Here is a 22,312-nt window from a genome sequence, read left to right as displayed (position 1 = left end):
GGGAGAATAGGGTTCCTGGCATGGGAGGGAATGTGCTGGGCCTACAGTCGCTGTGAAGCTTGCGCCCCCTAGTGCTCTCTGGCTCCATGGGGTTTCCCTGTTGCTGCCCAGCAGGCGAGGGAGCTGCGGTGATGTGTGTGTCTGACTGTGTGTGTGTGTGTGGGGGGTGCAGGGCAGGGCAGAGGTACAAGGAATCACAGCCTCATAGGGGACATCTGGGGATGTTAAACACCTAAAATCCTGCAAGTGCCTCTTCATCTGCACAGTGATTCCACACTGCCAGAGTGACACTGCGCAGAGAGACATGGGGGCCCAGTGGTTAGAATGGGGCAGGGGGTCTGGGATTCAGGACTCCTGGGTTATGCCCCAGCTCGGAGAGGGGAGTGGGGCCTACTGGGTTAGAGAATCAGGACTTCTGGGTTCCTTCTGTGACTGACCAGCTGTGTGACCTTGGGCAAGTTCCTTTTCCCGCTAAATTAACTGGGGACTTGTGTGGGGTGAGATTGGGCTCTGTTTGGGGGAGCAATCCCATCCCAGCCATGCGGTGTTTGTTTAGCCAAAATGTGTGTGTTCATGGCCATGTCTGCTTGGCTGTGATCCCGCGCTGGGTAAGATGTGTCTGTGAGTTGCCCCAGCCAGCAGAGGGGGAGCACTCCCAAGCCAGTCACTAGTGGTCTGTGGGGGAGAGCGTGTGTGTGTGTGTGTGTGTGTGTGTGTGTGTGTATGTATTTATGCAAATACAGACATTTACTCATGACACATCACCCCACTCCATACACTCTCTCAAAACCACACACAGATAGACAATACTCAGGCAAACTCTCACAGCATGTGCATGCACACACAATGACACACTCTCAGTACACACAGGCAGATGTGCAGTACACCCACCCAGTTAGCACTCACATACATAACACACAAAAACACTCACACAAAACATACATATGTACAAACACATGGAGAATGATGCAGTCACACACTGTTCACACAGGCAGGCACCCAGTAACACATAAACAGTCACGCAGCACAGACACATGCTCACATGTGACACTCATAGATTCATATATACACACAGAGATACTTTCTTAAACACAGAGATAGAAACAGGCACTCTCAAAACACTTTGTGCACACACACACACTACTTATAGATGCACAACAAATGTAACGACAAACACACAAGAAACACATCCACTCACAACATACTCACACACACTTTCTCTTACAGACACACTCACACACCCCAGTCATACAAACACACCTGTACAGACACAATCATGCAGACACACAACACACCTTCCCGACTGTCACACAATACACCCACCTACTCACACAACATACACAAACACGGCAGATGCACACAAGACAGCTAGCTACTTGCTCGCCCACCCACCTATGCACAATGCACTCAACCACACACAGACACACATCTCCCTCATCTTCCCTGCACAATCCACCCACACACCTGCCCACACTCTCTGAATCCTGGGTGACAGTTGTCTAGGTTGGTTGCCATGGAGAGAACTGAGACAACTATTGACTGCTCGGTGATTGTGTTTCTTGCCCATTTGCTATGGAGACAACTGGGCCAATCAAATCTTCATTGGCTGTTGTCTATGGCCGCTTGCCAGGGATACGATTGCACTGGCTAGCTTCTTGGCGGCTGTTGTCTAGAGCTGGTTGCTATGGAGACAGTTGGTTGGGCTGGCTAACTCTTGGCAACTGTCCATCATTGCTGCGGAGATTGTACTGACTGAATTCTTTGGCTGAGGCCAGTTTCTATGGACAACGGTTTGGTGACTCCTCAGTGACTGTTGCCTAGTCTGGTTGCCCAGGGGACAGTTTCGCTAACTACTCTTCAGTGACTGAGGAGGTTTGGTTGGGTGTAATGGGGGGGGGTTGCTGGGTACAATGAAATGGTGTTGGGGGAGGACACTGCGTGCTAGGGTGTGTGGGGTTGCTTGGCTATGTTGCATGTAGGAAGATGAGGTCATAGGGGTGCTGTGTACTGGGGTGTTAGGTTGTCTGGATGGAGGATTCTGTTGTGTGTGTCTATCTGCACAAGGGACAAAGGGTGTTGTGCACTAGGGTGTATGGGTGAAGGATAGACCTACCAGTAGTGTAGGGTGTCAGGTTGAAGGATTGTGTTATTTGGCAGTGTGCAGAAGGTGTTGTATGGGTGAAGGATTATGCTGTGTGAAGGAATAAAAGTATGGATATGGTCTTGTGGTGTGTTAGGACCTTGTTGTGTGGCTCTGTGAAGAAGGTATTATGTATGAGTGAAGGACTACACTGTCTGTATATGTGTGTTTGAATACAAGGGTATGGTGCCGGGGTGCTGTGTAGTGGGATGTTTATTGTACGGGTAAAAGATTGTGGTGTGTGGATGTGTTTTCAAGTAGTTTAGGGTGTTGGGTACTGGGGTGTTAGATTGCATGGTTCTTCCTGTGTATGCTGTTTTTTGTGTGTGTAAATACTAGGTGTACAGGAGTGGTGTGTACTAGGGTGTTAGGTTGTAGAGTTGAAGGATTATACTCTGTATATGTGTATGTACACAAGTGGTAGACAGTGAGTTTTGGGGTGTTAAGTTGTATGAGAGAATTGTGGTGTGTGTGAGTACAAGCATTATAGGAGGTAGGGATGTCAGGTTGTATGGGTATGCTGGGGTGTATATGTATATAAGGAGTATTGAGGTTGTTTGGGAGATTTATGCCATATGTGCATACAATGGACATGGGCCGTAGAGTGTTGTGTACAAAGTTGTAGTGTGAAAGTTTATGCTGTGTGTATACAAGTATATAGGGTGTTGGTGTGCAGGTGTAGGGTTATGCTCTGTGTGTACAAGTGGAATAGAGTGTCAGTTGTAGGGTTGTATGTGTATGCTGTGTATACAAGTGTGATAGGATGTTGCGGTGTTAGGCTGCACGCCTGTAGAATTATGCTCTCTGTGTGTGTGTACTGGTAGTGTAGGATGTCAGGGCAGTGTGAGGGTCTAGGCATATCAGTCCTGCTGTGTGTGGAGGTGTTGTGGGATGAGTGGCACGAGTTGGGACTGGTGTGGTGGCAGGGGGTGCCTGCATGCTGTATGTTAGGCACGGGTTAGGGGTACAGCAAGTGCCTTGGTGGGTCTATGGGTCAAAGGCCATGTTGTGGCAGGGTTGCTGGCTGGAGGGGGGGGGGGTGCATGCTTTATATAAGAGGGACTGTCCCAGCTTGGCACTTGGACCCAACTGCATGGGGAGGTGCCAGCCTGCCTGTCCCTCCCATCCCCTCCCACAATGCAGGGTCAGGAGCCCCCAGGGTGACTGGTCTGGACAGGGTCTGGGGTGTGTGTGAGAGAGGGTGGTGGTAGAGGGTGGATCAGATTCTGGATGGGAAGAACGTTTGTCGTCTCTCCCCCTCATTCATCACTGAGCCTGCTCAGGTGCCCGTGTTACCCTGATCCACATTATGTCACAGCCAGGAAGGGGCAGTGAAGGGGCCGCAGGGCTAGGACAGGGTGCCAAGTCCTTGAGGTGTCCCCCTTTCCCTGTACTCAGTTCATGTTCCTGACCTCCCTGCTCTGTCCCACTTCCCCCTGCTGACCCCCCTGCCCAAAACCCTGTTGATATTTTCTTTTTTTTTCACTTTTCCATTCATTCTTTTCTTCATTTCTTTCCCTTCCTTTCTCATGCTTGCATTCCTCTTTTCTTCATTATTTTGTTTCCCTTTCCATCTATTTTGTTCTTTTCCTCCTTTTTTCCATTCATTTGTTCTTTTTTATTCTTTCATTCCTTGTTTCTCTCCTTTTTATTCTTTCGTTCTTTTGCTCTTTTTTCCTCTTTTATTCGGTCTTCTGTCATCTTTCCTTTCTCTTCCTGTTTCTGCTTTCCATTCTTGCTCTTTTTTACATCCTTTTATTCTCCTCCTTTTTGCCCTTTTTCTCATTCTTTCTTTCATTCATTCACATTTTTCATCCTTTCTCCTCTTCTCTCCCCCCCCCCATTTTTTCATTCTTTTCTTCCCCCCACCGGCCCTGACATCCCTGCCCCGGTGCCCCCCCACCTGCTCCTATTAGCACTGCTCACATGTGGGGAGCGCTGACTGTGGTGCTTTGGTCTGAGCTGTGCTGCCGCCTGGCCTGGATCCCCCCAGCGTGTGTCTCTCCAGAGGGTTGGGGGATGCTCTCCAGGCCCAGCCATCCGCGCTCAGTCTCTGCCTCTGCAAGGACAGCCCAAGGTCAGCTGGTGAAGAGCTGCCAGGAGACGGGATGTGGAGAGAGCTTGCCCAACCCCGCCTACATGCCCTCCGGGAGGATGGCTTTTCCGCATGGCTTGTGCCGCCTGAACCCTGTGCTGAACAGCTGGGCACCACCAGGTGGTGCTAAGGAGTCCTCCCCCCCACCAGCTGTGCCACTGCCTGCAGCCGGCAGGGAGTGTGAAACTCGCTCAGTGGAGCCAGTGTGGAAAGCAAGGGGTGTCTGTGCAAGGGAGGGAGGCTGCTGGGAAAGCTGGGATCTGCCTTTGCATGTAAGTGGGTGGAGGTGGGGGTGGGGTTCACTTGGAATCGAACCCTCCTCCCCCTTTGGGTTGGATTCAGCACAAAATGCCCATATTTGCCTCCCTGAGTGACACAGGATTCCTGAGTCATCTTATTGCGATAGTGTCTGCCTGCCCTGGCTGAGATCAGAGCCCCTAGCAGGCCGGGTGCTGCACGGACCACCCCACCCCCCACTGAGATCGGAGCCTCCAGAGGGCCAGCTGTCTCTCAGACCCCCAACCGGCTGAGATCAGGGACCCCAGCAGGACAGGCCCTGCACAGATCCCACCCGGCTGAGATTGGGGTCTCTTTTGGGCACTGTACAGACATATAGTGAGAGATAGTCCCTGCCCTGGAGAGCTTACAGTCTGAACAGATAAAGGGTGGGAGGGGAAACTGAGGCATTGAGGGGGGAAGAACTCTCCCAAGGTCAGTGGCAGAGCTGGGATACAACCCAGCCCAGCATCTGAACCACAAGCTCCCCGCCTAGCTGGAGGATTCTCTGCTACTTGAAGTCTCTAAACCACAGGATTTGGGGGCTTCAACAGCAGAGTTAAGGGAAAGGATTGGGACGGCTTTGTGGCCTGCATCATGCGGGAGGTCAGACTAGATGATCATAATGATCCCTTCTGACCTTAAAGTCTATGAGTCTGTCTGTGCTGCATCATCGCTCTGATCACTGTGCACGGTAGAGAATTCCCACAGTGTGGGAACACACGAGTGTGGGGGTGGGGGCTGTGGTTCATCATTTACTTGAAGCACGGGTAGCCTGGGAATCTTGTATGAGTCAGGGTCAGCCCTGAAATGGGTTCCCTTAGGATGGTCTAGATTCAGCCCTAGTGTGGGGGCTCTAGCACAGGTCTTGGGCACAGTGGAGCGGATTGGATTCAGCCCTGGGATGGCAGCATAGAACAGAGCTCGAGCACACTAGAGGGGTTGGATTTGGCCCTGGTGTGAGGGCTCTAGAACATGTTGAGAGAGGGTCGGGCCAATGTCCGTCATTGCTCGGTTGGTCAAGAGGGCTGCCCGGGGAGCAGTGTGCCTCGCTAGGGCATGAGTGTGGGGACTGCACGGGCTCCCCCTGTATGGGGCGGGCAGTGGGCATGGGCCCTTGAGCACTATTAGTGAGCAATGTGTGCCACTGTTCTGCCTGTCTCACCCACTAGTGAACATGCTGTGTGCTGCTGTCCTGATGCCCCCCTATGCAGCGCCGTGCTGTGCCGATGGGCTGCCTGGCAGCTGCTATGTGAAGCGTGTGCCAACTCCATGTTGGGGACAGGTTGTCTGGGAGCCCAGAGCTCCTGCCCAAGCCAGCGGGGGACCACAACGCAGACAGACAGACAGAGACATGCATACATTCCGCAGACCCATCAACAGACGCATAGACAGACAGACAGACAGACACACCCTGCCGGCCCACAGACAGACCCATGTACATTCCACAGTTCCACACACACCCCACAAACCGACCCATGCACACACGCATGCACACCCCACAGACAGACAGATCCACATACATTCCACAAACCAATCCATGCACGCATGGCATGCACACCTTGCAGACCCACAGACAGGAACACCCCTTCCCTCCATACAGACCTACAGACAGATACACCCCTGCTCTGCAGACCAACATGCAGATACACACCCCGCAGACCCACAGGCAGACAGACAGACCCATGTACATTCTACAGACCCATGCACACCCCACAAACCTATCCATGCACACAAGGCATGCATACCCCACACAGACCTACAGACAGATACAGTCCCCCCCATGCAGACCTACAAGCAGATACACACCCCGCAGACCCACAGGCAGACAGACAGACCCACGTACATTCCACAAACCGACCCAGTGGCAGATTTAGAGTTAGTGGGGCCCTATGCGCAGCTTCATTTTTGCCCCCCCCCCCCCCCCCCTCAGGACACAGCCAAAAAAAAGAACATTCTCTCTTATCTCCTCCCTGTTTTTCATTCTTTTCTTCATCCTCCTCCTATATTATAAGTAATGGGAAGTAAATGAAAATAAAGTGAGGTACCTTGATTGGGGCAGGGGGTTGGGTTGTGGGAGGAGGGGTGAGGAGTACGGGCTTTGGGAAGAAGTTTGGGTGCTGGGTGCGGGCTCTGGGCTGGGGCTGGGGCAGGGGGTTGGCGTGTGGGAGGGGGTGAGGGGTGCGGGCTCTGGGAGGACATTTGAGTGTGGGGTGCAGGCTCTTGGCTGGGGCAGGGGATTGAGGTGCCTGAGAGGGGCAGGGGGGCAGCGCTTACCTCGGGCGGCGTGGCTCCCAAAGCAACTGGTGCACACACCCTTCCGGAAGCATCTCCTAGGCGGGAGAATAAGGGGTTTCCGCGCACCGCTGCCCACAGGCACTGCCCCTGCAGCTCCTATTGGCCGCAGTTCCCAGCCAATGGGCGCTGTGGAGTTGGCGCTCAGGGTGGGGGCAGCGCGTGGAGACACTCCCCGCTCCCCCGGGGCTTCAGGGACATGCTGGCCGCTTCCGGGAGCGAAGTAGCGTGGACAGAGGGAGGCAGAGTGGGCAGGGAACTGCGTTAGCCCTGCTGCTGGCACGTTTCTACATGCCCCTTGCGGGGCAGGGGGCAGCGGGTCTCCGTGCGCTGCCCAGGGTGCAGGCAGCGTGCGGAGCTGCCTCCTCCCCTCCCCCGCCAGGGGCGCACAGAGATGTGCCAGAAGCCAGCTGCTTCTGGGAGCAACGTGGGGCCACCGGCCATGGCATGCAGACAGCCTGCCTGCCTGAGTCCTGCTGCGCCGCTGGCCAGGACTCAGGGACAGGTTGTCAGATATTTGTCCTGCATTTTGGGGACCACCATGGCGTTTGGGCCCTGTGCCACCGCACGGTTTGTTTCATGGTAAATCCGCTCCTGAACTGACCCATTCATATGTGGCATGCACACCTTGCAGACCCACAGACAGATGCGTGCCCACCCCCCGGCAGACCTACAGGCAGAGGTAGACCCACATGTGCATGCCTAGAGTCGCTGTCTCCTCCTTTCTCCCTAGCCCCACTGTGCCCCATTTCCCCACCCCGGCCTTCCACATTCGATGGCTGTTTCAAGCCCCCAGACTCACTGGATCATCCCTGCTGTCCTTTCCCAAGATTCCCCCTTGCCCAGCAGGGTGTGCGGTGGGGCAGGGGGCAGAGTCTGAGCCTGGCACAGAGCCTGGAGTGCAGGGGCTGACCCATTGGAACAGCCAGGCTTCTAGGGGCAGGGGGCGCTGGTCTCCCAGCAAGGGCTGCTCCCCGCAGTGCCTGGCCCCCATGGGGGGAATGGCCCCTTCCCTCCCACAACGCATCTGGCATGACATGGAGTGGGGAAGGGTCTCCTCCCGGGTCATGCTGGGACCCAGGTGTCCTAGCTCCCAGGCGCCCACTAGACCCCACTCTCTGCCCAGGACTGGGGATAGAACCCAGGAGTCCTGGCTCCCCCAGGGTGACGGGGAGGAGTAGGTTTGGTTGGGGATGCCCCCTTTTTTCCATCCTCCTCCCGCCATGTGTTAGAGCACACGTCATTCTGGCCAGCCTTTTGTTTGGGGTTGCCATGGAAACCAGCTCTTGCCACCTGCCCTGCTCATTTTGCTCAATTATCACTAAGGAGGATCCAGAGGGGCCTGGTGCCTCAGCACCCCTCCCCCACCCTGCCATGCAGAGTTGGGGGCATTGGGGTTTCTAGTGGGGGTATCTGGGGTTCATTGGGGTATTTGGTGGGGGTATGTGGGGTGCATTGGGGTGCTTGTGGTGGGGATATCTGGGGTATGTGGGGTACCTTGAGGTGTCTGTGGTGAGGGATATCTGGGGTGTCTGGTGGGGGTATGTGGGGTGCATTGGGGTGTCTGTGGTGGAGGTTATGGGGGGAGGCTGGGGGGTGCAGTGGGAGACTCTAGCCACTTACTCCACCGCAGCCCCCCCCTTCACAGTGGGGTCTGGAAGAGAATGACCCCTCCTCCAACACACTGACCCAGCAGACTTATCATAACCCCAGCACTTGGCTGTGGGGGAAGAGAGCACAGAGCCGCGCATGAACCTGCCCCCCCCGCCCCCCTGATCATTTGCATACAGAGTTAATGATGTTGCATGGGGCGAGGGCTGATCAGTCCCTGGGAACAGCTGGTGGGAGTGCAGCCATTGGAAGGGGCAAAGGCAGGTGTGGGGAGACATGGGCAGAGTATTCCTGACTCCACCCCATTTTATGGAGAGCAGAGTGTGTGTGTGTGGGTCAGGACTGTGGGGCACCAACAAAGATATGGGGGGAAGTCCAGAGCTGGGATCAAAGGGGCTGCAGGTCAGGATTGAGGGGGCTGGCAGGGCTGTGGGGAGCGGGGAGCCCAGGCCTGGGATTGAGGGTCACTGGCAGGGCTCTGGAGGATGAGTGCTGGGCTGGGATGGCAGCGGGCTGTGGGTTGGGATTGAGGGCACCGGTGGAGCTGTGTCGCTCTCCCTTAGCTGTTTTGGCTGCTGTCCCTGGTCCTGGTGGCTGGAGAGGGTGTCACGGAGTGTGGGGGACACAAGGCCCTGCACCCCTGGCTTCCTGCGATTCACCATGACTCTCAGCCAGCCAGTAAGCAGAAGGTTTATTTAGATGACAGGAATACAGTCCAAGACAGGTCTTGCAGGCACAGACAACAGGACCCCCCTCAGTTAGGTCCATCTTGGGGTCCCAGGGCGCCCCAGCCCCCTTGGGAGATCAGAGCCCCGTCTGCCTCCCAGCCAACTCAGCAGCCAGCTTCTGAAAAACCCTCCCTTCAGCGACCCCTCCCACAGCCTTTGTTCAGTTTCCCGGGCAAAGGTGTCACCTGGCCTCTAACCCCTTCCTGGGTTCTCATGTTACATGCTCAGGTATTCTCTGTTGGTCAGTCTCCTATCCCCCAATGCAGACTATCCTAGCCACACTCCCCTGTCAGCATTCAAAGCCCACAGTAAGAACAGTCCCAGTTCGTCACATCTCTCCCCCTTTCGAGACCGAACTGAGCGGGGTCACTTTAGCCAGTGACCCGGGGAAGTTAGAACCTACCCCCATTCCTGTGGATGCCCCAGCATCCCTCCCATTCCTGGGTAAGAATTACACCAGGCCCCTCCAGTTTCACGCCCCCCCTTAGGTTGGGGGCGCTCGATGGCACTCGTAGTTCGCATGTGGGAAGGTTTATGCGGTCTGTGCCCTTTTCCCACCCCAATACCCCTCCCAGTGTTCCAGTCTGGATGTCGGTGATTCGGGCTGTCTTGGTTCAGAGTCCCCCTTTTTACCCTGGCCACCCTCTGGAAAGGCTCCTCTATGTTGGGCAAGGTCCTAAAGCCGTTTTCCCCTTGTCCCGGGCCTTCCTCCCCCTCTGACAGTGGTCACAGGATCGGCAGTACTGTCGGACAGTAACAAAGACCCCAGGCCAGTAAAAGCTCCGTAGCAGCCTGGTGCCCTGAGAGGGGGGTGTCATGGGCCCGGCACAGCAGCTGGCGGCGATACTTCTGGGGTACCACCAGCTGCCTCCTGAACCCTCCTGGCTCCATTTTCCCTGGGGGAGCCCATTCTCGGTACAGGAACCCCTTCTCCCACAGGAACCTTTTCCGGCCACCTCTCCCCATGGTCTGTACCGCACTGAGGTCGGCCAGGTCCCTTATCTTCCGCAAGGAGGGATCTTTCTGCACCTCGGCCTAGAACTCAGCAGCTGGGACAGGGATGGCCACCTGTTCTCTCCCACTGGCTGGGCCTGAAGCCGCAGCCTCCTTGAGCCGTGTCCCTGGGTGTTCCCTCCCCACCAGGTTAGGGTCCTGTGCCTCGGGCAAGGCACCCTCCCCAAGGCCAGGGCGCAGTGCCCCTCGCCGGCTCTGACTGCGGGTCACAACCAGGGCACCCTGGGGGTTGCTTGGCCAGTCCTCCAGGTTCCCCCCCACATCAACACCTCAGTGGGCAAATACGGGTGTACCCCCACGTCCTTGGGGCCCTCCTTGGCCCCCCACTTCAGGTGTACCCTCGCCACAGGTACCTTGAATGGGGTCCAACCCACCCCTGTCAGGGTCAGGTAGGTGTCGGGCACCACCCGATCTGGGGCCACCATCTCGGGCCGGGCCAGCGTCACTTCTGCACCCGTATCCCAGTATCCATTGACCGTCCTCCCATCCACCTCCAGGGGAACAAGGTACTCGCTCCGGAGGGACAGCCCCGTGCCCACCGTATAAACCAAAAACCCTGAGTCTGGAGCACTGGGCCCGTATGTGGCCTCTCTGGCCACAGTGATAGCAGCCCATGTCCCGTGGGTCCCCTCGAGCGGGTCGGATGGACCTGACGCTGGATGTTTCCCTTTGGTGGGGGTTCTCCATATTTCCTCGCTGGGAGGTCCCATGGTGACTCTCGCTCTGCATTGTGGTGGGACTGTTCATTTGGGACTCCTCCCTGTTATCCCCTGCCCAACTGTTCACAAACTCATCGGCCAACTGGCCTGCGTACTGCGGGTTCTCTGGCTTTTGGTCCATCAACCATTGCCTCAGGTCGGATGGGCACTGCTCATACACGTGCTCCAGTACGAATAAGTCAAGCTGGTCCTCTTTAGTTTGGGCCCCAGCTGTCCACTTGTGGGCATACCTCTGCGCCCGGTTGACTAGTTGTAGGTATGTGATCTCACGGGTTTTACGCTGACTCCGGAACCTTTGCCAGTACATCTCAGGGGTCAGCCAGAACTCGTGGAGCAGGGCCTTGCTGAACAGTTTGTAGTCCCCTGTCTCCGCCCCTTTCAGTCGGCTGTACGCCTCCCTGGCTGTGGGGTCCAGTGAGGGGATGAGAAACTGGAGCCTCTGTGCAGGGTCAACCTGGAGCAGCTCGCAGGTATTCTCAAAGGCCGTCAGGAAGGTATCCATGTCCTCACCTTCCTTACGCTGGGCCAGGAAGCACTTATCAAAGCTCTTTGCAGTCTTGGGTCCCCCCTCGCTCACTGCAGCTGGGGTCCCACTGCTCCTCAGCCTGGCCAGTTCCAGCTCATGCTGACGTTGGTTCTCCTCATGTGGATGTTGGTCCCGCTCATGTTGTTTCTCCTTCTCTTCCCGTTCCTGCTTCAGTTCTTGCTGCCTTAACTCGAGCTCGAGCTCTTTCAGTCTCAGCTCCCTGTCATATTCCAGTCGCAACCGCTCCCGGGACGGGGAGCTCCGCCGGGACGATCCCCTGCTGGCTGCCGGGGTCAGGGTGCCCTCGGGTTTCACTGGGCTTCCCCCAACCCCTCCCCTAGGTATAGGTAGGCCGGGTCTCGGGATGTCCTTGGCAGCAGTCTGACCCCTCCCAGCCATGTCAGGCCCCGGGGCCCGCGCTGCATCCGCTGGGCGGCTTCTCTCAGGGACAGGGCTCGGTTCATCCAAGCGATCCCTCTCCTCCAGCTGGGCAATTAGCTGTTCTTTGGTGGACCTCCCAATGCGCAGCCTCCTCTGCTTGCACAGCTCCACCAGGTCGCTCTTAAGGTGTTTAGCATACATCCTCCTGCTGGCCACTCGCCGGCCTGTGCTCTCTGCTTTCCACCGTTCCTTGGAGACCCCTAGTGTGCCAGCCCTTCTTCAGTCACCACCTCTCTGCCAGGGTTGAGCTGCAGACTCCTCCACCCCAGGACCACTCACTGCGATCCCCCAGGGAACCCTGTTATTGCAACAGTCCTTCCCTCTGGTCACACACTCCCAGGGGTTAATCACCGCCTGAACCGTCTCTCTTTGACTCTTCAGCCCGCCTGGTCCCCGTCGATCCCCCTTCGTTTTACTGCTCCCCAGTCACTTACTGCAGGAAGCGCCATCCACAGGGTGCAGTAGATCCCACCTCTGCCACCAGTTGTCACGGAGTGTGGGGGGACACAAGGCCCTGCACCACCGGCTTCCTGCGATTCACCATGACTCTCAGCCAGCCAGTAAAGCAGAAGGTTTATTTAGACGACAGGAATACAGTCCAAGATAGGTCTTGCAGGCACAGACAACAGGACCCCCCTCAGTTAGGTCCATCTTGGGGTCCCAGGGCACCCCAGCCCCCTTGGGAGATCAGAGCCCCGTCTGCCTCCCAGCCAACTCAGCAGCCAGCTTCTGAAAAACCCTCCCTTCAGCGACCCCTTCCACAGCCTTTGTTCAGTTTCCCGGGCAAAGGTGTCGCCTGGCCTCTAACCCCTTCCTAGGTTCTCATGTTACATGCTCAGGTATTCTCCTTCGGTCAGTCTCCCATCCCCCAATGCAGACTATCCTAGCCACACTCCCCTGTCAGCATTCAAAGCCCACAGTAAGAAAAGAACAGTCCCAGTTCGTCACAGAGGGGTCCATTGGTGCCAGCGTGAAAGGGGGGAGGGCTCTGTGGTTAGCCTGTTCGCCCCAGTTATTGGCTGTGAGCTCCTTTCCTTAGTCCCGTTGTTATGAATTGCTTTACTTGTTGGTTTGGCTCCATTCTGTAGGAGGGGACGGGTTGTGCTGAGGGGTGGGAGCCTTGGGCCCTGCCCCATGTGTTGTGTCTGGGGGGTGTGGCTGGTCACACTGTTCAGACATGGCCTTCCTTCAGCAGCCCGCCAAACTCCAGCCCTCGTGGTCACAAGGTGAGGCCTGCCTTAGTCTGCAGCGCCTGCTATCCCAGCACAGGACTCCATCTCCAGGCCTGCTGGTACCCCCCAGTCCTGACCGGCAGCCCACTACTAACCCAGTCCTGGGCTTCCCCCCCAGCTCTGCCAGTGCTCCTCAATACACACCTGCAGCACTCTACCGTCCCAGCCCTGGTGCCAGAAGGCCTCACGCTTCCTCACTTAGTGAGTCTGGGAATGGTAGTAAGAGACTAAAGAAATAATAAAGGTTGGTCACAAAACATTTAGTTACAGCAGAAAGTGTCTGTCCCGCATTGAGCTCTGTGCAAAACCCAAGGGTCAAACCCAGGCATCCTGCCTCCAGACCTGGACCTCTACACTCACCCACTGGATCCTACTCCCTCCACAAAACCAGAGAGAGAACCCAGGAATCCTGGCTCAGCCCCCCCCCCTTGCTCTAACAACTAGACCCCACTCCCCCTGAGCTGGGAATAGAATCCAGGAGTCATGGCCCTTTCCCAGGGAGGGCACTCGCAAAGATGAGTGAGCTCCTGGCTCCTGTATAGCCCCACCAAAGCAGCTCAGCCAGGAGTTTACAGCATCAAAAGGGCCTTCTGTGCAGGGCTCACATCCAGCCAAGGATGGGGCTCCTCCCGCAGAGCAACGGCCGTTTCTGAAACTAGCCCAATCAACACATTGGAGAACTGGTCTGAGTTAAACAGGATGAAGTTTAATAAAGACAAATGCAAAGTGCTCCACTTAGGAAGGAACAATCAGTTTCACACATACAGAATGGAAGAGACTGTCTAGGAAGGAGTACGGCAGAAAAGGATCTAGGGGTTATAGTGGACCACAAGCTAAATGTGAGTCAACAGTGTGATGTTGTTGCAAAAAAAGCAAACACGATTCTGGGATGTATTAACAGGTGTGTTGTGAGCAAGACACGAGAAGTCATTGTTCTGCTCTACTCTGCACTGGTTAGGCCTCAACTGGAGTATTGTGTCCAGTTCTGGGCACCGCATTTCAAGAAAGATGTGGAGAAATTGGAGAGGGTCCAGAGAAGAGCAACAAGAATGATTAAAGGTCTTGAGAACATGACCTATGAAGGAAGGCTGAAAGAATTGAGTTTGTTTAGTTTGGAAAAGAGAAGACTGAGAGGGGACATGATAGCAGTTTTCAGGTATCTAAAAGGGGGTCATAAGGAGGAGGGAGAAAACTTGTTCATCTTAGCCTCTAAGGATAGAACAAGAAGCAATGGGCTTAAACTGCAGCAAGGGAGGTTTAGGTTGGACATTAGGAAAAAGTTCCTAACTGTCAGGGGGGTTAAACACTGGAATAAATTGCCTAGGGAGGTTGTGGAATCTTCATCTCTGGAAATATTTAAGAGTAGGTTATATAAATTTCTATCAGGGATGGTCTAGACAGTATTTGGTCCTGCCATGAGGGCAGGGGACTGGACTCGATGACCGCTCAAGGTCCCTTCCAGTCCTAGAATCTATGAATCTATGAAACCCAGCTCCTTCAAAATAGCCCCCACCCTTGCTCCGTGGGTCCCCAGGCTGCCATGTGGGGCTGGAGTCAGGAAGTGGGATCACCAGCAGGGGGCGGGGTTTGCAGCACTGTTGGGGGGAGGGGAGCTGGGATGGGTCCATGTTGAGAGAGCTAGGGGTGAGGGGCAGTGGCAGAGCTGGGTGTGGAGCCCAGGCTGGGATGGCCGGGGCTGTGGGTGGGGGTGANAGTGGCAGAGCTGGGTGTGGAGCCCAGGCTGGGATGGCCGGGGCTGTGGGTGGGGGTGAGGGGCACCGGCAGGACAGGGTGTGGAGCCCAGGCTGGGATGGCCGGGGCTGTGGGTGGGGGTGAGGGGCATCCACAGGACGGGGTGTGGAGCCCAGGCTGTGATGGCCGGGGCTGTGGGTGAGGGGCACTGGCAGGGCTGGGTGTGGAGCCCAGGCTGGGATAGTTGGGGATGTGGGTGGGGAGGGGCACCAGGGGGCATTGGCTTGCACAGATCTTGTCCTGTTATGATTGGTTTGGCCTGTCACCCCTCCCCTCTCACTAACCCCTCCCCCCAATATCTCTGGCACTGTGGTGTGGGGAAGGGAGATTTAGTGTCTATAAACTGGGACCCCAGACCCTACCAACCTCATCCCGGGGAGTCTGGGGGCCAGAGTGAGGGCTCCGCATGGAGATCCCCACCATAGTCCTTTGGCTCCCGTCCTGCCCACTGCCCTGGGGAAGCCCACAGTGGGGAAACTGTGGGGCAGGACTGGGGGATTGGAGAACACAGCACACTGTGCTCCTCCAGCCTATTTCCCCCTTCCCCGGGAGAGCGTGGCCCCCTACCTTCTATCCCCACCTCCCAAAGGCAGCGTGGCCCCCTACCGTCTATCCCCCCCGGGGGGGCAACATTGCTCCCTATGGTCTCTTTACCTAGTTATCTGTAAGTGTGTGCCTATGCTGGTGGCCTGGCCCCCCCTCACTAACTCCCTTTCTTTCTCTCTCTGTGTGTCTGTCTGGCTGCGTCTGTGGGGGTGTCCCTGGCAGAAGAGCACACTATGGAAGGTGAGTGACCCCTTTGCATTCTCTATGCTGGCTGTGGATGGCATGGGTTGGGGCCATGCTACAAGAAGCAAATTCATGTTTTGCTATGGGGGGGGTCTGTTTCCTGCTCCCTCGCCCTGTGGGGGTCCATTGAGAAGTGCCTGGACTTGGGGGGCTCCTGGGTGACTGGGTTGGGGTTCCCCTGTGTTCCAACAGCGCCCTAGCTCTGTGCTCCCCCTACATGATGGTGAATTGGATCCCAAGGGGTCACTTACTGCCGGGGTGTCTGTCTCGGGGTTGCCCCTACAGCCAGGCATCGCCAGTTGTCTTGGGGTTCCCCCAGCCCTCCAGGGTTTGTCTCTGTGTGTGTGGTAAGAGCACAGTAATAGCAGTCTGTCTCTGTGGCTGTTTGCCCCACGGGAGGAGGGGTCATATACCGCTTTGTCGCTGGGGCGGGGTGGGGGTACGTGTTGGATCCTGTGCATGACTGAGGGGGTTGGGGAAGGACTGGATCAGAACTGAGATATTGGGGTAGAGAGCTTCCCAATCTCCACAAACACAGCCCATAAAGCCCCCCCATTGCTCTCCTAGACTGGAATAGTCTGTAGGGGGCGATCCTGCCCTGGGGGTGAAATAGACTGCACCACACAAATTAGAAGGCACCCCCACTTCTGTGGCCTTTCCAGCCACCATGCTCTCCCTCCTACCCCCAAGCCCCTCCTCCCTGGGTTCTGGACCGTCCCCTTTCTCCCTACTCCTTGAGGGTTGTCTCACTTGTGGATGTAGCCTTGGCATTTGGGGGCAGGGTTGTGACCTCAATTTGATTGTGATTTTTGTGCAGCTTGTCTAAGAGACCAGGGAGGGGGGTGATATGGGGAGGGGGTGTTGCCCTTGTCTGTCCCCCATGCAGTAATTGGGGGATGGGTTGCATGGGGAGTTAAAGGGGGCAGGGAATGTGATGCCTATGGAGGGATTGTTGGGTGGGGGTGCTTTGGTGTGTCAGTATAGTGCGTGTGTGCTGTGTGGTGAAGGCAGTGCATGGAGGTGAGTCTGTGGAGGTTGTGTGCAGAGGTTAGTGCATGTGGGAGGTGTGGGGTGGGTATGTGGTATGTATGACTGCATTGTGAATGTGTGTACAGTGAGCATGCACGAGCACTGTGTGTGTGTGCGTGTTCAGAGTGCGAGTGGTGTGTGTGTGCGTGCTCTGAGTGCGTGAGTGGTGTGTGTGTACACTCAGAGTGTGTGAGTGGTGTGTACGTGCTCAGAGTGTGTGAATGGTATGTGCGTGCTCAAAGTGCAAGTGGTGTGTGCATGTGTGCAGAGTGCGTGGTGCTGTGTGCGTGTGTGCAGAGTGCATGAGTGGGGTGTGTGTGTGTGTGAGTGGTGTGCATGAGTGGTGTGAGCATGCGTGCTCAGAGTGCGTGAATGGGGTGTGTGTGTATGGGGCACGTGTGTGTGTGTAAGTACAGTGTGTATGTGTGCTCTTTTGGATGTTGATGTGTGTTGTGTTGCTTGTAAATACAAGTTGTGTCTGTGAGGGATGTGTGTGTTGTATATTTGATTTCTCAGTTGTGGTCCCAGATGAGAAAGCATCTGATCCCCATGGGGGAACCCGGCCCCCCAACGCATCTCCCCATCCCCTCGCCCAGTTACCAGGGCCAACAAGGCATCCCAGAGTATCTAGGGAGTGCAACTCCAAACCCTGCCTTCCCCCCCCCCCGTCCCCGCCCCCCCGGATCCCTGTATGAACAACTCCTGTGCAGAGGCTGCATCTCAGTGCTGGGCAAGGGATCCCACAGGCATCTGCATCTCAGCACTGGGTGAGGGATGCCTGTATAAATATCCCCGGCACCTCAGTCCCACATACTGCTCTCCATCCCCACATACACACTCTGCCCCTCACTCCTCTTTTCCCCCAGAGATTCCCAGTCAGTTCCTACACACACACTGGAACTGGGTCGTAGCAGGTGCCCCCTGCCAGAGGGGAAAGTCCCCATATCCCATTCCCCGCCCCCCTGAACCAGACAGTCCCCGTTCTGTCCCTGGCTCTGCCTGCTGGGTAAATTCATTTTTTCCATTCATGTTGAACCTCAGCTGGGAGCTCAGGGCAGCAGCCATTTCCCTCTCCAAATCCCATCTCGTATTGCATTGGCAGGTGTGTTACTGTAGGGTCTCCTGGGTGTGCTGGGGTTGTGTGGGCTGGTGTGTTACTGTAGGGTCTCCTGAAGCACTGCAGCTACTCTCCCATGTCTGTTACTGTAGGGTCTTCCCAGAACACAAGGGCAATGCGGCATGCGGAATGGGTGCTGTGCCGGGCTGGGGTGTGTATGGAGGTCAGGGGAGATTTGTGTATGGGAATGGGAGGGCTCTGGGCCCATAGGGGGCTGGGCTTGGGAGGCTGCCCCCCAGCGGGCTGGTGTGCTCCAGGGAGGAGAGTTTGGGGCTGGATGAGTTGGGGTGTAGATAGCATCCGTTTTGCAAGCAGACCCAGGAGTCCCCAAGCATGGGGGGAATCCAGCCAGTGGCTCCCTGGTCCTTTCCCACAATCCCCCTGGCAGCTGGCTGGCTGAGTGCCGCAGTAAATAATGGGCAACGGAGGGGGGTTGGCAGTTGCGGGGTTTCCAGGGCCTGAGGGGAGCCGTGGGTGTGTGTCTGGGAGCTTAGGGGTTCTCAGGGGACCTGTGAGGGGAAGCCTCTTGCCTGTATTTTCTCTGCCCCCTCCCCCCACTCGCTGTGTGAGGCTTGTCCCTGAGCAGCCATCTTGAGACTAACCAGCTCAGGGACCATGCTCCCCTCTAACGTGCTCTCTATTGCCCCCATTGCAGAGACCCTGCTCCAGCGCGCCCCACATCCACCCACAGAGATCATGCTGCCTACCCCCATCACAATCCACCCCACACGGAGACCATGCCCCCCCACTCCATTGCAAGAGCGGGCTTAGAGCTGGGAGCCAGAACTCCTGGGTTCTAATCCAGCTCTGGGAGGGGAGTGGGTGTTGCTGGTTGGTGGAGCAGGTTGTGTTTCAGGGTGGGGGCTGGGCACTCTGGGGGCTGCCTCCCTGGAGTGTGATTGTGCCCGTGTCACGAGCAGGGGGACGTGTGGGGCATCTCTAGTGGAGCCTGGATGCAGTGTGTGTGTGGAGGGGAATGGGACTAACTCTTTGGGGGGATGGTGTGTGTGTGTGTCCCTGCTTGTATCTCCCTGTCCCCCGCTTATATTGTGCTGCTGTGTCGTCGCACAGTGCCTGTGTGGAGTTTGTGTGTGTGGGCGTTTGTGTGTCAGTCTGCCCTTGTATCCTGCCACCATTTTGTCCCTCGGTGGCCTAATGGGGAGAAGGTGACTGGCTGTGTGTGTGTGTGTGTGTGTTTGAGACTGTCTGTCTCCCTTGGATTGTGTAGGGGTGCAGTTGTGCGTGCGTGTGTGTGTGTGTGTGTCTTTTCGGGGGGTTACAAATTGTGTGAGTGCACTGACTTTGTGTGTGCGGGGGTGCAGTCTGTGTGTGTGTGTGTGTGTGTGTGTGTCCTGGCACCCCCTGGTACTGTGTGCTGCAGTGCGGGGGATGGACAGGCATCTGTGCCGGGGAGATAAGATTTAGCAGCATGGTGACTTGATGCCGTGTCTGCTCAGAACGGGGAATTGCTGAAGAGAGGGGTAGGGACTTGGGTGCTGCAGCCTCCCCATCCCACTGGGTGAAGCGGCAGGGGGCATAATGGCGGGGTGAGTTACGTTAAGGGGAGGCACTTGGTTTGCACAGACAAGAGTATGGGCACAGCAGCCTAGGTATCGTGTGCGCGGGGGTGTAGAACCTGTGCCACTGGGCATCGGGCGCTACACACACGTCAGTGCACACAGACACTTGCCTCCCATGCATTGTGTGGGTATAGAATAGGTGTGCAAATGTGCCATGTGGAATATAGCCCTCCTGCGTGTTTTCTGTGCATTCTCCCCTGCTTGTGGGTAAATGTTTTGCATGGAACGTGCCTCTCCCGTGTGTTTGGCTCGTGTGGCACATGTCTGTGTGTAAGCATGTTGGATGCATGATGTGCTTCCTGAGTATTCTGTGTGTGTATATGTGTGAGCATGCCATGTGGAACATGCACCTCCGGTGGTTTCTGTGTGTGCAGAGTATGGCTGTGGGTGAATGTGTTGGAGCACCCCCCCTTTCCTGTGTTCCCCATGTGTGGGATGAGAACATGCATACAGTTGTGTTCTGCTTAGCCATATATGGACACACACACAGACATGCACACCCCCATGGGCAGCACCCGCTCCAAACACAATACATGCAGAGGAGACAGGCATCTCATTTCCCATGCAGACATATGCAGGCTCCACAGGTGGCATGTTCTTTGTGTGTGTGCTTGTATGTGTGAGTATGTGTATATTGCCTGGCTTTTGAACCCACACCACCTGTGTGCAGAGTCTGTACGATAGTCCCCACCTTTCCCTTGCATGTGCAGAGAAAGCAGTCCTATGCATCCTTTGGCCTGCACATCATTGACATGAAAGATGTGTACATGCTCACATGCGTGTGCACATACACCTTGCCATGCCTTCTCTGGCTCCTTGCACCTCCCATCCATGCCCCACAACCCCCCCCCCCCCCCCCCCCATCAATTTCCCCTTCCTCGCTCGCCCCCTTTGAAGGCTAGGGCATACAGCTGCAGCTCCCACCCCATTAGTCCATGACTCCCAATCCCCCTGCCCTTATTCCCCCCAGCATCCAAACTCCTGAGGGCCACTGGCCTTGTGTTATGCTACTGAAGGGGGGCATTGGAACCAATGGGCTGGTGTTTTGCTAATGAAAGGGGTATTAGAACCAGTAGGCTGGTGTTATGCTAATGAAAGGGGCTATTGGAACCAATGGAGTATTGATATGCAAATGAGGGAGACTGGAACCAATGAGCTCATGTTATGCAAATACATGAGCTGTGATTTGCATTATTTGGGGCCCTGCGCTGTTATTAATCTCCCGAGCAGCGGCTCCATGCCGATTACGAGCCTGTCATTAACCGACATGATCCGAGACAACGCAGGGCATGTTATCTGGGCGCCTGGGCTAGGCCAGTGGATGGGGCCATTAATCACCCTCCACCCCACTAGCGAGGCTGCTGTGGGCAAGCACAGGCTCCTATGTACATGAGTGGGTGGGCATGTGTAGCGTGCACACACGTGTGAGTGCATGATGGTGTGAAGGATCGGATCAGGGTGTGAGGGGACCTACCCAAGTGTGTGCATGTGGATACAGATGTGTGTGAATGGGTGTGTAAGGGCATGAGGGAGGATGTAAGGATGTGAGTGTCACAGGGTTTAAGGCCAGGAAAAACTGCCTGATCTGTAAAGCACAGGCCAGCACCCGCACACCAAACCCAGCACCTGCAATGAGACTGAAGCCCACTGGAGAATAGACTGTTCTGTGCCACAGGCAGAGAAGAGGAGGGACCAGAGTGCGCTAGGGCCTGAGGCCGATGAAGTAAGAAATACCCAGGTGATCTTGGCAACTGACCTGCGCCCACACACTGCAGAGGAAGGCAGATCCCTCCCCCCCCCCCCCCCCCCGCCAATCTGACCTGGGTAAAATTCCTTCCTGACCCCACATGGGCCACCAGCCAGAGCCTGAGCATATGAGCAAGAATGAGCCAGCCAACACCTGGGCAGAGAATGCTCAGTGCCACCTCAGAGTCCTGGCCCTCCCCACCCAACGTCCCATCTCCAGCCATGTGCAAGGCTGTGTGGCATATTCAACAGTGCATGTGTCACGCTGTGACTGTAACGGTGCGTGTGCATGCTGCAGATGGTGAATGTCGGGGCAGGTGCAAGACCATGTAGGAGCATGTTGTACATGTACCAGAATGTCCTGGTGGGTGTGGGTGTGTGTGTGTGTGTGGGTGTGTGTGTGTGTGAGAGAGAGAGTGATACCCCAGTATGTCACCATCTTCTGTTGTATGTGTGTTTGGCATGTGTTGGCATGTTGGGAATGTGTGTGTGGCGTGTGCCCATATGTGACTGTGTCACCGTGTGTTTGTGTCCATAGGCTAGGCGGGTACACATACATGAGAGGTATGTACTGTGCGTGTGTCTGCATGGGGGTGTGAAGGTAGGAGTGTGCATGCAAGGGAGGGGCTGTGTAAAGTGAGTGTGTGAGGGAGGGTTGTGTGGCATGTGTGCAAGTGAGGACCTGTGCGGTGAGTGTCAGGAGAGCACAGGTGCTGGGGGGCCTGGTAGCATTGGCTGTCTGTGCTCACACAGCTGTGAGCAGTTGCCAGTAAGGAGGTTGGGGTTGGACCCCGGTGGGGACTGGGTGTGATTTACAGCCTCCCAACTGCCAGAAGCTGCTGCATAATAGAGCGGGGGTCTCCTGGTTAGTGTGGGGGGAGGGTGGCTGGGATAGCAGGGCTGCAGGTCGGGATTGAGGGGCACCAGCTTCATCCTTCCTTCTTGTGGTGCCAGTGGACACTGTCCTCCCCCCATGGCTTTCTCTCCACAGGGCCCCCATCCTGCCTGGGTGTTGGGGGGAGGCTGTAGTGTTGGAACAATATGGCTGCCACCGTCATGCCTGAGGGATCCTTGGAGCTGGTCTCCATGGTGACGGAAGGAGAGCAGACAGCATCCTAATGTGCCAGGCCTAGGCCTATGGAGGGGGGTGTTTGGGCCTGGCTTCAGCCTCCATACAGCTCCACTCCCATCCTTCTCTCCCCCCCCCAGTCCCCCCCCCCCA

At 56.2% G+C, this 22,312-nt stretch overlaps 1 protein-coding gene across 1 annotated transcript in view; it reads left to right on the top strand.

The window, feature by feature from the left end:
* The window catches only part of NRXN2 (neurexin 2), a gene marked incomplete in the record, with an annotated part of 299,307 nt that overhangs the window by 40,900 nt on the left and 236,095 nt on the right, over positions 1-22,312 (top strand). Inside the window, 1 exon segment of the mRNA XM_034774999.1 lies at positions 15,598-15,615. Within this exon segment, the coding sequence (XP_034630890.1) occupies positions 15,598-15,615 (18 nt within the window).

Source organism: Trachemys scripta, chromosome 7 (genome assembly GCF_013100865.1).
Source record: "Trachemys scripta elegans isolate TJP31775 chromosome 7, CAS_Tse_1.0, whole genome shotgun sequence".
NCBI classification, from domain to species: domain Eukaryota; kingdom Metazoa; phylum Chordata; order Testudines; family Emydidae; genus Trachemys; species Trachemys scripta.
This window is presented reverse-complemented; position numbering and strand designations above follow the sequence as displayed.